Source organism: Budorcas taxicolor, chromosome 1 (assembly GCF_023091745.1).
Source record: "Budorcas taxicolor isolate Tak-1 chromosome 1, Takin1.1, whole genome shotgun sequence".
Taxonomy (NCBI): domain Eukaryota; kingdom Metazoa; phylum Chordata; class Mammalia; order Artiodactyla; family Bovidae; genus Budorcas; species Budorcas taxicolor.
Genome location: NC_068910.1, coordinates 132,397,996 through 132,412,940, shown reverse-complemented (window position 1 = coordinate 132,412,940; position 14,945 = coordinate 132,397,996). Strand labels below are relative to the sequence as shown.

At 41.8% G+C, this 14,945-nt stretch overlaps 1 protein-coding gene across 1 annotated transcript in view; it reads left to right on the top strand.

Moving 5' to 3' along the window:
• The window catches only part of HACD2 (3-hydroxyacyl-CoA dehydratase 2), an 86,942-nt gene extending 72,510 nt beyond the window's left edge, over positions 1-14,432 (top strand). Inside the window, exons 5-7 of the mRNA XM_052642817.1 lie at positions 7,164-7,285; positions 9,117-9,295; positions 14,284-14,432. Coding sequence (XP_052498777.1) covers positions 7,164-7,285; positions 9,117-9,295; positions 14,284-14,366 — 384 coding nt within the window. The 3' untranslated portion in view covers positions 14,367-14,432. The remainder of the gene's footprint in view (positions 1-7,163; positions 7,286-9,116; positions 9,296-14,283) is intronic.
• Positions 14,433-14,945: the final 513 nt, after the last annotated feature.

Genomic DNA, 14,945 nt, shown 5'->3' with positions numbered 1-14,945 from the left:
CTAATGGGGGTTATCATTATCTTAATCATCATCATTATCCTAATCTAAAGCATTTATTGAAAATCTCGTTTTGCCTTTTAAGTTAGCTAACCCCTTTTTCAAAGGGAGTTTTTGGACCTGCCCTTGGGGTACTTACAGTATAAGACCGTAGTAATTCGAATGCCAGTTTAGCCTCAGCATTAAATCTATTGTTCCATCTCAAGTGTGCTTTTATTGATAGTTTTTGTTATAAATGTTCCTACATCTTCTTTTATGGTTATGTAGCCCACCTCCTCCAGCAGATTCAGATTCTTCATATCAAAGGCAATTTATAGAAACCAGGTGATATTGTTTGCTTCTAATTATGTCCCCAAAGTGGTTGCTTACTACTCTGGTGATATTTTAAAATAATTTATTTGGAAACCGTTTGAGGTTTGCAGAACGTTTAAGTTAGAACAGTACAAAAGACTCTCGTGTTTCCTTCGTTCAGGTTCTCCAGCTATTGGCATTTTACTACATTTGTTCCATCACCTACTCCTCTGTATTTCCTGAACCTTGAGAGCAAGCTGTACGTGATGTCCTGTCCCCCCTAAATATTCAAGTGCATGTTTCAGACACTCTCCTACATCACCTGCATACAACCCTCCAATATGGAAGCCAAAACTGATAAAATACTACCGCCCCACCCACAGACTTCACTCAGACTTCACTAACAGTCTAATCAGTGTCCTTTTTTCCCCTTTGTGGATGGCAAGTTTGGCCTTGGAGTACAAGAAATAGAGGAAAACAATAGAATGGGAAACATCAGAGATCTCTTCAAGAAAATTGGAGAGATCAAGGAAACATTTCATGTAAGAATTGGCACAATGAAGGACAGAAATGGTACGGACCTAATAGGAACAGAAGAGGTGGCAAGAATACACAGAAGAACTATACAAAAAAGGTCTTAATGACCCAGACAACCACGATGGTATGGTCACTCACCTAGAGCCGGACTTCCTGGAGCATGAAATCAAGTGGGCCTTAGGAAGCATTACTGTGAACAAAGCTAGTGGACATGGTGGAACTCCAGCTGAGCTATTTCAGATCCTAAAAGATGATGCTATTAAAGTGCTGCACTCAGTATGTCAGCAAACTTGGAAAACTCAGCAGTGGCCACAGGACTGGGAACAATCAGTTTTCATTCCAATCCCAAAGAAGGGCAATGCCAAAGAATGTTCACACTGCCACACAATTGCACTCGTGTCACATGCTAGCAAGGTTATACTCAAAATCCTTCAAGCTAGGCTTTAGCAGTACATGAATTGAGAACTTCCAGATGTACAAGCTGGGTCTCCAAGAGGCAGCAGAACCAGAGATCAAGTTGCCAACATTAACTGGATCATGGAGAAAGCAAGGGAATTTCAGAAAAACATCTGCTTCATTGACTGTGTAAAGCCTTTGTTTATGTGGATCACAGCAAACTATGGAAAATTTTTAAAGAGATGGAAATACCAGACCACCTTACCTGTCTCCTGAGAATCCTGTATGTGGGTCAAGAAGCAGCAGAAACTTACATGGAATGACTGACTGGTTCAAAATTGGGAAGGAGTATGTCAAGGCTGTATATTGTCACCCTGTTTGTTCAACTTGTATGCAGAGTACATCATGTGAAACACCAAACTGAATGAATCACAAGCTGAAATCAAGATTGCCGGGAGAAATATCAACAACCTTAGATATGCAGATGATACCACTTTAATGGCAGAAAGTAAAGAGAAACTAAAGAGCCTCTTGATGAGGGTGAAAGAGGAGAGTGAAAAACCTGGCTTAAAACTCAGCATTAAAAAAACTACGGTCCCATCACTGCATGGCAAATAGAAGGAGAAAATGGAAGCAGTGACACATGTTATTTTCTTGGGCTCCAAAGTCAGAGGACAGTGACTGCAGACATGAAATTAAAAGACAATTACTCCTTGGAAGAAAAGCTATGACAAACCTAGAATAGTGTTAAAAAGCAGAGATCTCACTTGGCTGACAAAGGTCTGCATAGTCAAAGCTATGGTTTTTCCAGTAGTCATGTACAGATGTGAGAGCTGGACCGTAAAGAAGGCTGAGCACTGAAGAATTAATGGCTTTCACACTGTGGTGCTGAAGAAGACTCTTGAGAGTCCCTTAGACTGCAAGGAGATCAAGCCAGTCAATCTTAAAGGAAATCAACCCTGAAAATTCACTGGAAGGACTGATGCTGAAGCTCCAATACTTTGGCCACGTGATGTGAAGAGGCCAACTCATTGGAAAAGACCCTGATGCTAGGAAAGATGAAAGGCAAAAGGAGAAGAAGACAGAGGATGAGATGGTTAGATATAATCACCGACTCATGGGCATGAATTTGAGCAAATTCCAGGAGATAGTGGAGGACAGAGGAGCCTGGTGTGTTACAGTCCACGGGGTCAGAGTTGGGCACAACATAGCAACTGAACAGCAACGACATATACATATGTGTATACTCATACACATGTATATCTAAAAGTATATCATTGTGTATATCAATATGTGTAAATATATATTCAATGGATAGTTTATACATGTATAAAAGTGTATAAATCTGTGTTATAAAATCATGGGCTCGTACCAGTTCCTCCAATTACAATCCAACACCATGGTATTCTTTCTAGAGTTCTCCCTTCCATGTTTGTAAATACCTGTTCCAATGGCAAGAAGTCCCATTTTTTGAACTATATTGTTTTATATACTTGGTTTACTTATTTACAACATGTAGCTGATTTTCCAGCCACACTAGCCATGTCTTCAGCCTGCCACCTCTGTGTCTCTCCCTCACCTCCTCATCCTCAACTGCAAGAGGGATATTCTCCCCACAGCAGCAGGGGTGTGTGTGTGTGTCTGAACCCCGGGAAGACAAGTCAGAACTGTTCGGAGTTTGGGGGCACAGGCTGGGTTCAACATCTGTAAACCTCACTTTTCCCATCTGTAAAATGGGGATTTGAAGAGGTAATATATGTTCAAAAGTGCTTGGCATATAGTATGAATTCAGTTACACTATTATTCAATTATACTATTATGTATAATTATTTTTTAGTGCTATTGTCATCATAATTATTAAAAAGATTATTTCTCCCAAAGTTAAAAATGAGCAAAAGACATTTCTTAAAAGAAGATACACAGATGACTGATAAGCACATGAAAAAATGCATATCAAAACTGCAGATGCCACTTTGTACTCATTAGGATGGTTACTGTCAGGAAAGAAGAAGGAAAATAGCAAAATGGTGGTAAACACGTGAAGAAATTGGAACCTTTTTGCACTGTTGGTAGGAATGTAAAATGATGTAGCCAATGTGGAAAACAGTTTGGCAGTTCTTCAAAAACCTAAACATAGTATTATATGATCTAACAATTCCACTTCTACGATTACCCAACAGAACTGAAAAAACAGGTGCTCAAATAGATATTTGTACACTCATGTTCATAGCAGCAGCCAGAAGGCGGAAGCCATGCAAATGTCCATCAGTAATTGAATCATTAAACAAAATGTGGTATTTACATACAATATAATATTCAGACTTTAAAAGGAGGGAAACTCTGATACATGGCTTCAACAGGGATGAAACTTGAAAACATTACACTCAATGAAACAAGCCAGATGCAGAAGGAAACATAATGTCCTTCCATCTAATTGAGGCACCTGGAACGAACAAGGAAAAGTGTCCTCACAAGGAAGCAAGCATGGTGGCACCCTGCTCTTGGAATTCTAAAACTGTGAGAAAAGACATTTCTACTGTTTGAGCTACCCAGACTATGGTGTTTTTTAATGGCAGCCAGAGGAGAAACATAAACATACTCTTCACAGTTCTGCCAAGAGCGGACTCCAGTCTTCATCTCCTAGAGTTTACCGGAATCTCTTCTCTTCACAAATGAAAGGGCTATCAAGAAGAGAGAAGCCTTACCAGAAAGCTTGATCAGGGGATTTCTTTGAAATAACCAGAGTGGTGAGCAGTAGGTTCCAAAAGGCTAAGAAGAATAGGGTTTCCTCATAGAGATTTTCTTGTGTGGCACCATCTGTTTTTCTTTGAATGTAATAAAAATGACAGCTTTTCGTGTACTGATACTTCCCGAGCCTTTTAAAGTCCAACATATGATGCTGTTTGTGTATAAAGGTTTTTCTCTTGTGCCCATTTGTTTCTCAAGCTGAATTTCTGTGTAAACTCCCTTGGCTAAATTACACAAGCCACCCACTCCCCATGCCTCCTCTCTCACTGTAGAGCAGGGGGCTGAAACCTGCCGTCTGCAGTGTGGAGGGTCCAACACACAGCTCACTGCTCCAAGCAAAGGAAGATTTTCTGGCTGACCTGGTTGCCCCATGCCCATACCCTCATTTGTGCCATGAGTGAGGGCATGCAGCTTTGAAACATGACTTCAAAACATGTTTGGTCAACCTAGCCCAAACTGCTCATTGGTCTTTTAAACTCATTAACTCATTTTAACTCATTCCATTCTACCCCTATTTTGTGTTACTGGATAGTTATCTGCAAATTAGATAAGTTTGATCTCTGATTTTACATGAGCCTCTTCTTAATAACATGTACTTCCTGTAGATCTGAAGATATCATTTGTACAAAACGGTCATTTTCCCTATCCTTAGGCTTTTAAAAATTATGACATGGTCTTCACAGCTGGATTCTGGGAACAGACTGTTTTCACATTCCTCCTGAGTCTGTCGCAGTCCTTTTGGTCTAACTGAAGGTGTGTGTGAATCAAATACCTTCTAGACTGGATCAGAGCAGAAGGCTGGGGGGCTTGCTTGTCTGCTTTTCCCTATTTGAAAGCCTCGAAGACTACACAGAAACTAGTATCATGTATCAAAGCGCAGGCAGCTGATTAGGATTGTATTGTTTTGCTCCACAAATATCTGTTGAGCCTACTTGTGAAAAGCACAAAGTGCTTTTGGGAATCAAAAAATGAATAAAACACACTTCCTGCTTTCAAGACTATTACAATGCAAAATATTAGAGAAGAACGTCTCTTATAACCCAAAGATCTTTGAGGAAGGCTTTCAGCCCATAGCTGTAAAAGTATATCTCCTTAAGATGAGGATTACAAAGCATATCAAAAAAAAAGCAAAGTGTGCTTTGAAATTGTATTTTGGTATAGATGGGTTTTAAGCAAGGATTTGTGGACAGACTGAAAAATGAAACATGAAAGCTTTAAAGGGGTTTAGCTTTTACTTTACTTTGGCTAATATAAGAGCACCAGGAAAACAAAAAGTATTCTCGCTCTTGACAGTATAAAATTCTTACTATTTTTAGAGAATAGTAACTGTGGATTTATGAAGTTCTTTGTCAGAGCAATTTAGTTAATAGGTATGTAAATGACTGCTTATTTCATTGTGTAGGCAGATCGCTCCATGTTCACTTTCTGAGGAAGAATATAAGTGCTCAATAACATTCCAAATGCAGAGAAGCAAAAGTTAAGGTTAGAATGCCATACTTTTGTTATATTAGATCTTAGGAGTAAGACAGAGAAGATCTTGTAAATGATATTTGTGTGGTTTGCTCAGTGGAACTTCTTATTCACATACAACTCTCTAACTGCCCTTTTCGGATGTACGAAAATATAAGTGAATTGAGGTGCAAGGTTGTTTCTTATTACTATTGGTTTTCAAGCGTGAAGGATCATCATAAACTTAGCTGGAGTGGGAAGGCTGAGTATGCTGAAAGTTAATACCACAGTAATAAATTTTCATGCAAGATTTGCAGTCTGAGGCATATCGTGAGAAAATCCCCTAAAGTGAAAATACCTAAGAAGTCAGTGACAGACTTCATTTTTGGGGGCTCCAAAATCAATGCAGATGGTGACTGCAGCCATGAAATTAAAAGACACTTGCTCCTTGGAAGAAAAGCTATGACCAACCTAGACAGAGACATTACTTTGCTGAAAAAGGTCCATCTAGTCAAAGCTATGGTTTTTCTATAGCTGTAGTGAGGTATGGATGTGAGAGTTGGACTGTAAAGGAAGCTGAGCACTGAAGAACTGATGCTTTTGAATTGGTGCTGGAGAAAACTCTTGAGAGTCCTTGGACTGCAAGGAGATCCAACCAGTCAATCCTAAAGGAAATCAGTCCTGAATATTCATTGGAGGGACTGATGCTGAAGCTGAAACTCCAGTACTTTGGCCACCTGATCTGAAGAACTGACTCATTGAAAAAGACCCTGATACTAGGAAAGATTGAAGGCTTGAGGAGAAGGGGACAACAGAGAATGAGATGGTTGGATGGCATCACCGACCCGATGGCCATGAGTCTGAGTAAGCTCCGGGAGTTGGTGATGGACAGGGAAGCCCAGCGTGCTGCAGTCCATGGGGTCGCAAAGAGTCGGACACAACTAAGCGACTGAACTGACTGACTAAGGAGCCTTATTAGAAGCATATTGGTTTTTCAGCATGAAAACAACTTCATAGGAGGCTGAGAATTCCAAAGCTCTTCTGGCTTTAGCCACCTCCTGTGATCAGCATGGAAGCCTCTGTAATCTTTGAGTTAAACCAGGCTCATCTGGGATCAGAAGTCACCAGTGGGAGAGAATAAATGGGCTTGCCTCTTAGATGATCTTCAGCTTCCCCCACATGAATTCATCCTGCCCAGGGAATTAGCTTCATCCTCAGTTGTGTTTTTATCATTATGTTGCCCTTCTCTGAAATTTCGCTGGATTCCAAGTTGTCATGGAAATCAAATTAAAATTCTTATTAATGGAACCCAAGCTTTTCACCAGTTCACCCTTTTACTGTCTTGCCTAAGCATTCTTGGCTCCCACAATACCGGTTCACATTCTCCACATCATGTCAGCAAGCAAACACGCAGAAACTCACTCATCGTATTTGTTTCTCCCTGTGGGCTCCAGCTCATGTAGTTCCCCATCCGTGTATCTCTTACTCATCAGTAAGCCGAGTTTCTTCTCGCTTGCCCCTCGTCCCTTGGCTCTGCAGTTGTTGTCATAGACATGTCTGTATTCTTTATGTGGCAAGCTCTTTCTGTGCTGTGCTATGAGCCCTGAGGTTACAGACCAGGAGCTGTGTTGACTTCAACCCCACCAGCTCAACAAGGGGGAAAGGTCAGCTCTCCACATTGTGAGTGCTTCTTTGTTAAAATGTTTTATGTGTTTGCTCTTTCCTTTGTCTGCCTTTTCCTACAGGTCCAGAGTGAAGACAGTGTCCTCCTGTTTGTTATTGCCTGGACAATCACAGAAATTATCCGTTACTCCTTTTATACCTTCAGTCTGTTAAACCATCTGCCTTACCTCATCAAATGGGCCAGGTAAAGAAGTACAGGAATGAAGACTAACTTGGGAAGTATCACTGTACTTTTTCTTTATTGCCTAAATACTGTTTTTTATTTCTAAAACTTGTGTGAGGTAGGGGTTGGATGAAATTCTGCTCTGTGGATTTCATCAGGGCAAGTGACTATGTAACTGTGATTTATAAAAACACTTCTAAATTTTTTATCTCTACTTAAGTGATTTATTTGGAATCAATTCTCTCAGTTAAATTATTCAATAGAGATTTGATGTAGCATCCCTTTTTTGTCCATAGAAAACTTTACTGATGAGCTTCTGCCATTATGATGGTTTTTTGGGACCAAGTCCAATTCCTATCTCAATTTTTCCAAAATTACTCTTTAATTAATAACAAGTGTTACAGGGCACTTTGAGCATATTATCAATTTAGTTTGCTTTGATTATTTTTAACAATAGTATTTGTTATGAATTTGGTGAATTTCTGATCACTCATCTGATTATCTGAACTAACCTGTGACACAGTTGTGAGCAACTTTCTGAGTTAGCAAAGACTACAGGAATGAGTGACAAAGCTGAAGGATCAGAATGGTCCTTGGGGCCAAAGTGCCTCATCTCATAAAAGGAAAACGTGGTTCCTAGACAGTCTATGAGTTTAATGATTAAACAGAGACATAAACCAAATGTTTCCAAAGCATGTGAACTTCTTTTTCTTTCCTTTTTTTTTTTTCCCCAGTAAACATTTGTATTAGGAAAAGAGGAGAATGGGAAAAGTGTAGCGGTTTCTAACCAAGTTGGGCAGCAAAGCTGATAGAAAACTAGAAAGCTGTCTCTCCTAGTCATAGCTGTCTATCCTAGTTATATAAGGTTATTGGCCACACCCTGGTTTTAGTCTTCGAGAAAGATTCCTTTGTCCATTTCTTCTGTGGCCCCTGGAAGAGTCCTGCTTTTCCACCCTCCTCCTAAGCATGGCTGAAGGTGACAATGGAGAGCATATCTTTCTTTCATCAGCATACTTCCTGTATGTGGAGGTTTAGAGCCCAGTATTTACTGTCAGCCACACACAGCCAAAGGCTTTTTAAACATGAGCTGATGATTTCTTTAGCAATACTTATACCTCAGAATGGCTTCCAGTTAGTTCCCTAGGGTGAGCCTCTCCAAAATTCTTTTTAAAACATGAGAAACTCCTTTTTAAAGTGAAGAAAATTGTGTAGAGTTACCCATGTGATAGTAATTGGGGTTTTGGGGGGGTGGGGAGGGACTGGAAAATTACATAATGACCAAGGCTATCATAAAATTTTTAATATTTTTTAAACTTAGCATGTCTTTTATTTTTCACAGTAGCATGTACCGGCTTTTGAAAGCTTTGTAGTATATACACATTGGATATGCTGCTTTTTTCAGTCCACAGACCAGACTCGGCGTGCATTGTAGGGATTCTTGGATACCATGTTTCACCATCTTTCCCCGGAAGCCCACACCCACCTATGAGGCAGGACCCTTCAGTATGAACCATGACTCCGTGCCCCTACTTTACCAGTATTTGACATCATTTCAGTTATTTTAGGGGGTTGTTTTGAAGAGTTGTTTATTTAGTCAGCTCAGATTTTGAGGCTGACCAAATACATTTTATTTTAGAACATTCAGAAACATACCTGCTTTGGCCCTTTTCAAAAACTGGGTTGTAAAACCTGAATTTAAGCAGTGGGTAAACAGGAAAGTGTATAAACAATAGCTTTCTACAAGACCAGTACCGATTACTTATAATCAGTACTGGTTGTGGGAGTGGGAGGGTGCGTCTTTCTACTGAAGCTGGCTTCAAACCTCAGTAATGAATATTTTGTTTTGTTTTAGGTACACACTCTTCATTGTGCTGTACCCAATGGGAGTGTCGGGAGAACTGCTCACAATATATGCCGCTTTGCCCTTTGTCAGACAGGCTGGCCTGTACTCCATCAGTTTACCTAACAAATACAATTTCTCCTTTGATTATTATGCATTCCTAATTCTGATAATGATCTCTTACATTCCAAGTAAGTAGATACTTATGCATATATTTATTTATGTTCTTAAAATTGGCTCAACAATAGCTAGAGTTAAATGCCTTTGGTTGTTTTTACACCATAAATCTTATTTATCAGGGATGCTTTGGTTCCCATTGAAGCTGACTGTCAGAATTTTCTCTGGTAGTAACTGAATAAAGATGAATTCCTCTCAGCTGCTAAAATGCAGTCCTTAGTGCATGTGTTTGAAACAGTGAATGCCAGGATAGGTTAACTGCCTATTGGAGGAAAGTACTGAGTGGAAAGCAAAAAAAAAAAGCCATTAGAGACCTTACCTTGACTATTTCAGTCTCTTAAAAGCTGCTTGTTATGGTATTTGAAAACACTGTAGAGAGAGTTTTACACTTTTGCTACATCAAAATAGACATTACTTCACTTTTAAGGAATTGGTAGTTGAGTAGAAACAAGTACAATAAAAAGATTAATTGATTAATTTTTTCTTTATTTCTTATTTTCTTTTTTGGAAATAAACACTTAAAGCCATCTGAACAGAACATAGCATTCTCTTCAGGATAGTTTCCAATTATAAAGCACTCTTCCCTAGCAAATCCCACGGATGGAGGAGCCTGGTAGGCTGCAGTCCATGGGGTCGCTCAGAGTCGGATACAACTGAGCAACTTCGCTTTCACGCATTGGAGAAGGAAATGGCAAACCACTCCAGTGTTCTTGCCTGGAGAATCCCAGGGACGGGTGAGCCTAGTGGGCTGCCATCTATGGGGTTGCACAGAGTCGGACACGACTGAAGCGACTTAGCAGCAGCAGCAGCAGCTGAAGGTTTAAATATATAGATACTCAAATCTGCCTACCAGCACATTAACAGAGAGAAAAGGCCATGTTTGAGGCTTCTCTGAAGTGAGTCTTGTTTGTGGAGGATGAAGAGTTGTTTACTCCTTTTCTCAAATTCTGATGTTCAGTTTCTATCCTATAATTGATTTCCACATATCCAAAAGTCATGTTATACCCAAGGCCGTGTAAACTGAATGCTGCTTCTCCCTTAGCTACTTCCGTTGGCATTATGACTCTGAATCTTATTTTAGGCTGTAAGATGCTATATCCTCCCCTAAACCTCAGGTTAAATTCAGACTGGAAGGTTGGATTTTTCTTCAGCCCACAGCATTAACTGAATGACTCATCCTAACAATCACAGGTGACAAGCTTGTGTCCCCTTGTGGAAAATTGCATTTCATACATTTTGAGGGAAAAAAACGACATCCCAGTTTCTTGTGAACATTTATCTTGGAGAAGTTCTTGGATGCACTTCTGTTTTGTGATTCCTTTTACACCCTTTAGGAGCAATCAAGTCCTCCTCTCTGTTGCTGGAAGCAGGGTGGCTAGCGGCTATCTCTCTCCAAATGTAAAAGGTAGTTGATGTTCAAACAAAAGATAAATATGGAAGAGCGTAAAACTTTGAGTAGTAAGAATTAACTTAGAGCTTTTCACCTTTCCGATTTTGTTCCCCTAGAGTTTCACTTCCAGTCTCTGGAGCAACACTTCCTAACTGCAGTTTTGCCACACCCAGGCTAACCAGTATTATCCTGACGAGCACCATAAGATTTATTTAAATTCAGCATAAGTCTTTAAATGGAGATAAATGGTGTGTTGGACAGCTGGGAATGGGGCCAGGAGACTGTCATGAAACCAAACCAGTAACAAAGTGCTGCCTGGTTAATGGGAACCTGGGGCCCCTCCCTCAGAGGTGCTGCCAGGTTTCCAGCCTGTTGCAGGTGGGGCTGTGTTCCAGGAGCAGTTCTCCGGGCACTCTGCACCTGCTAGTCTCTTTTCATGCTATGGGGGCCAACCAGAGCCAGCCTTTTGCCTCTGCCTGCTGGCCTCTCGGTAGAGAAGGGACCTGGTCAAGCACAGGATGACAGGACTCCTGAGGGAAAACAAACCCAGTTCTGTGGGATTTTCCTCTGTGGCCTTCGAAGAGAAGAGAGCACAGACCTAGAGTCAGCTGTCTTACAGAGAGTAGGGAAACTCTCTCCTCTCAGCCAGCGTCTGCTTTCCGTACCTCAGTCCTTCCCCATTTTACCATTCTCAGCCTCTTTTTAATGAGACAACTTGGCTTGGTTAAAGTCCATACTCTTTCATTTCTAAGGTAGCTAAACTCTTGTAGGACTAAAATAGGATTCATTCCAAGGACAGAGATTAGAAGTTTCCCTTCAAATCCCTAACTCCTCACCCAGGCTCAAGATGGCAGTGCAGACCCTGTCTGCTGCTGCGGATCACTCGTGTCTGCTGGCGCTCACTCTGCTTCTGGCCTGAGCCAGTGGCCCTGAATGTTTTCAGTAGTTGATGTTAATGCTGAGACCAGTTTGTACAGTTCATTCCAGCCAACTGCATGTTTCCAACTTTCCAAAACTTTGTATTTATAAGAAGAAAATGCAGAGTCAGGAGAGGTTGCTGTTGCCATGCAGCCTTCTTTACCAAATTTGGATTCCCTTCCACAACTTAGGTTTCTTTCAGTCTCCTCTCATGGGAAGTGGATGATGTACGTATCTTACAGAAAGCAGCGCCTCTTCGTTATGGTCCTGACCAGATGTTGCACTGTCGCACATGCGGCCCATATTGTGCGTGGCCTGTGAGCTGCAGCCCTGGGAGTTTTCTCATAGCGGGGTGCTTTGGGTTCCCTCTGGGGTGCTCCTCTCCTCTGCTGCAGCTGCAATATCAGTATGGACAGTATCTGTTTACATTACCTGCTTTCCCCCTTTTGCAAATTGGTGAAAGTTAGCTGCAGGGCTGGGGGTTTAAAAAAGGCAGAGAGAAATGAGAAACAGTGATAGAGGGCAGGGTCACCAAGAAGCAGGGCACTGTCCACACTGTCAGTAACCATAACCACACCTCTGACTTTTAGAGAAACAGAAGGAACTTGCCCCAAGCAGAGTGTTTCCAGGTGCCCTCCGCCTTCAAGTCTTAAGAGCGCCCTTCTCCTTACAGGAAGGTGTGCCCAGTGACACTGCAGACACCCACCCGCCCTCTGTCACACCAAGATGGACACTTGCACAGCCGCCATCTCCATCCTACATGCCCTGAACTATAAGAGCAGAGGCTAGAATTCTGAGCAGCCTGTTGTCAGGTTGAGGTTTTCAGTGTAGTTAAAAGCAGGTACCCATGCATCTGGAATTACTTCAGTCACTGGAGCTGGTGTGACCATGTGAGTAATTGAGATGAAGATGGTGTCCCCCAAGTTCTGGTCACCAGGGGGTCACTGCCAGAGGAGCAGAGAATCTCTGGCCCAAGTACTTCCATTTTCCCCGTCTCCCCAACACATTTCTTTCTCTCGGGCACTGAGCAACTTCTGGAAGAATGTAACAAAATGAAAGGGCCATATCTGCTCCCCATTTCTGACCCAGGAGCCTCGGTAGCTGGCAGGCCCTTGCATGAGGATGAAGGTGTATTTAGCCATCTTGTTGCCACTAAAGACCTATTGAATGGCTTTTGGATCGTTGTCCTGCATCAGACCCTGTGGGTCCACAGCCACACTTTATATGAGTGACATAATCACAAATGCAGCCAGTGGAAAAGTCCTTAGTGTTCTTTGCCGCAAAGTTTCCCTTTACTAAAGTATATCTATAGAAATGTGACTAGCCTCACATTTTTAAATGATTACAATTAGCATTCCTTATGGTTTAATTATATCCTTACTTCCAGTTTTTAGATTATAGAGCTTGTCAAATTTTCTGGCGTTCATACCAAAATAGTTCTCTCACTGTTGAATTTTATGCACAAGCTGGGTCTTTTCTGTGAATAACTTCCTGCCTGCAAATAGTGAGTGGAGTGGATGGCAGTGCTGTTCAGCGCCGGGGCCTCCTCTGCAGTTTATCAAATCTGTGTGCACACACCCACTGATGTCTTGGTACTTTGGGAGGATCGTTTGACATTTGGCCAACTTGGAACCCATTTGGAAAGAAAGAAACTGTCAGAGAAGAGTTGGCAGTAGAAGAAATCACCTCCCCCAAAACACAGGTTACTGTCTAAAATATAGAGTGGAGCTGTTGAGATGGGAAGGTGGATGGTGCATGTCCAAGACCATCTCCTGGAATATTTTATGTGGTTTTTGAACTCCCAGTTTACAGTAACCTCGTGAAGGTCAGATAGCTTAAGCTGGCATCTCCCAGCAGGGACACTGTAGGCCTTTGGGGTGGGACAGTTCTTAGTCATGGAGGACTGTCACATAGTGTGGATTTTGGCATTACTGGCCCCTTGCACTGAATGCCAATAATATCCCCACTCCAGTCCTCCCACCCCCATTTCCAGCTACTCCCTAGACAGGCAGTACCACCCTGTTCAATCGTGAGCCAGTCCTTTTTAAAGTAACTCATGAAATGACCAAGAACAGAATCTCCAGTGCATAAGGGTTTGCTTTTCATATCCAAACGTGGCTTAGTGGTGTTCAGATCAAACGCCACTCCTTAGTCTTCCCAAAGAACAGCATTTCTCTGGAAGTACCTTTGGGACATCCTCCTGGGTGACAGAGCAGGGGGACAGGGAGGGCGAGGCTGAGGGTCGGGAGCATGCAGCCTGGTCCTGACTCAGTGATTTGCTGTGAGACCGCAGGCAAATGCCCACCCTCTCTGAGGCTTCCATTCGTCCTCTGTGAACAGGAATAACTCCCGCACTAGAATTCATCCCCTAGTTGCTGGGAAATCAGAGAATAAATGTGAAGAGAGCATGAGCTTGTGTAAAGAGTATGATTTGGCAGCTCTGTGGAATCTTGATTGGTAATGCTAGTGACAGCAGCACCTGACAGTCCAATCCACGTTACGCTTCCCCCTCGGCTAAAGCAGGAAAGGAAGTTTCTTTGTGTTTTTCTTCTTTCTCTAAGCCCGTCTTGTTACCATCCTTGGTTGCTGGGAGAGAAAGTGGTTGGAGTCAGAGAGGACCTCAAGTCCATGTGCTTTACATAGAACGTGTGGTTTAAAATCATTTCCTTAACCAATTCTTTCTCTTCTTTGCAGTTTTTCCCCAGTTATACTTCCACATGATACACCAGAGAAGAAAGATCCTTTCTCATACTGAAGAACACAAGAAGTTTGAATAGTTCCTTCTTCCTGCACATCCCCAGAAACAAACTTTACAATGACAAAAAATGCTGCAGACTTTTTCAGTTCCCAATACGTTTCATAGAAAATAAGTAAGAACTATTTTTAAATACTAAAAAAATAAATAAATAAATAAACCAAAATCCAGTGTCATGTGGGCCTGGGATTTTCTAAAAAACAAAACAAAAAAATGAAAGCTGTTACATAAAACATCCTGGCCGGTCCATTTCAGCATGCTCTTTCAACCAGAAGTTCCCAGTGTTTATGATGGCACTGGAAAGGGATTTGGCATTTTATGTCCTCCTGTTTCCTTCACATGTCTGATAAGTGAAAGATCTGTAACACTAGCTCCTTGAGCGTTACGGTCTGAGCCCTGAAGTTGTGCCCACTGAGTGCCCAGCTTGGAGCAGTTGCATTTCAGGCTGCAGTGTGCTTAGCATTCCCTCTCAAAGTGCTTGACTGCATGCTGGAAGCCGTTTGTTCTCTGGCACGCTCTGAAGTTATGGCTGGGACCTTCCCCTCGTGTCTAGTGAATGAGTTATACAATGTACATGTCTGTGAAACTTTGGGGTAGTGCC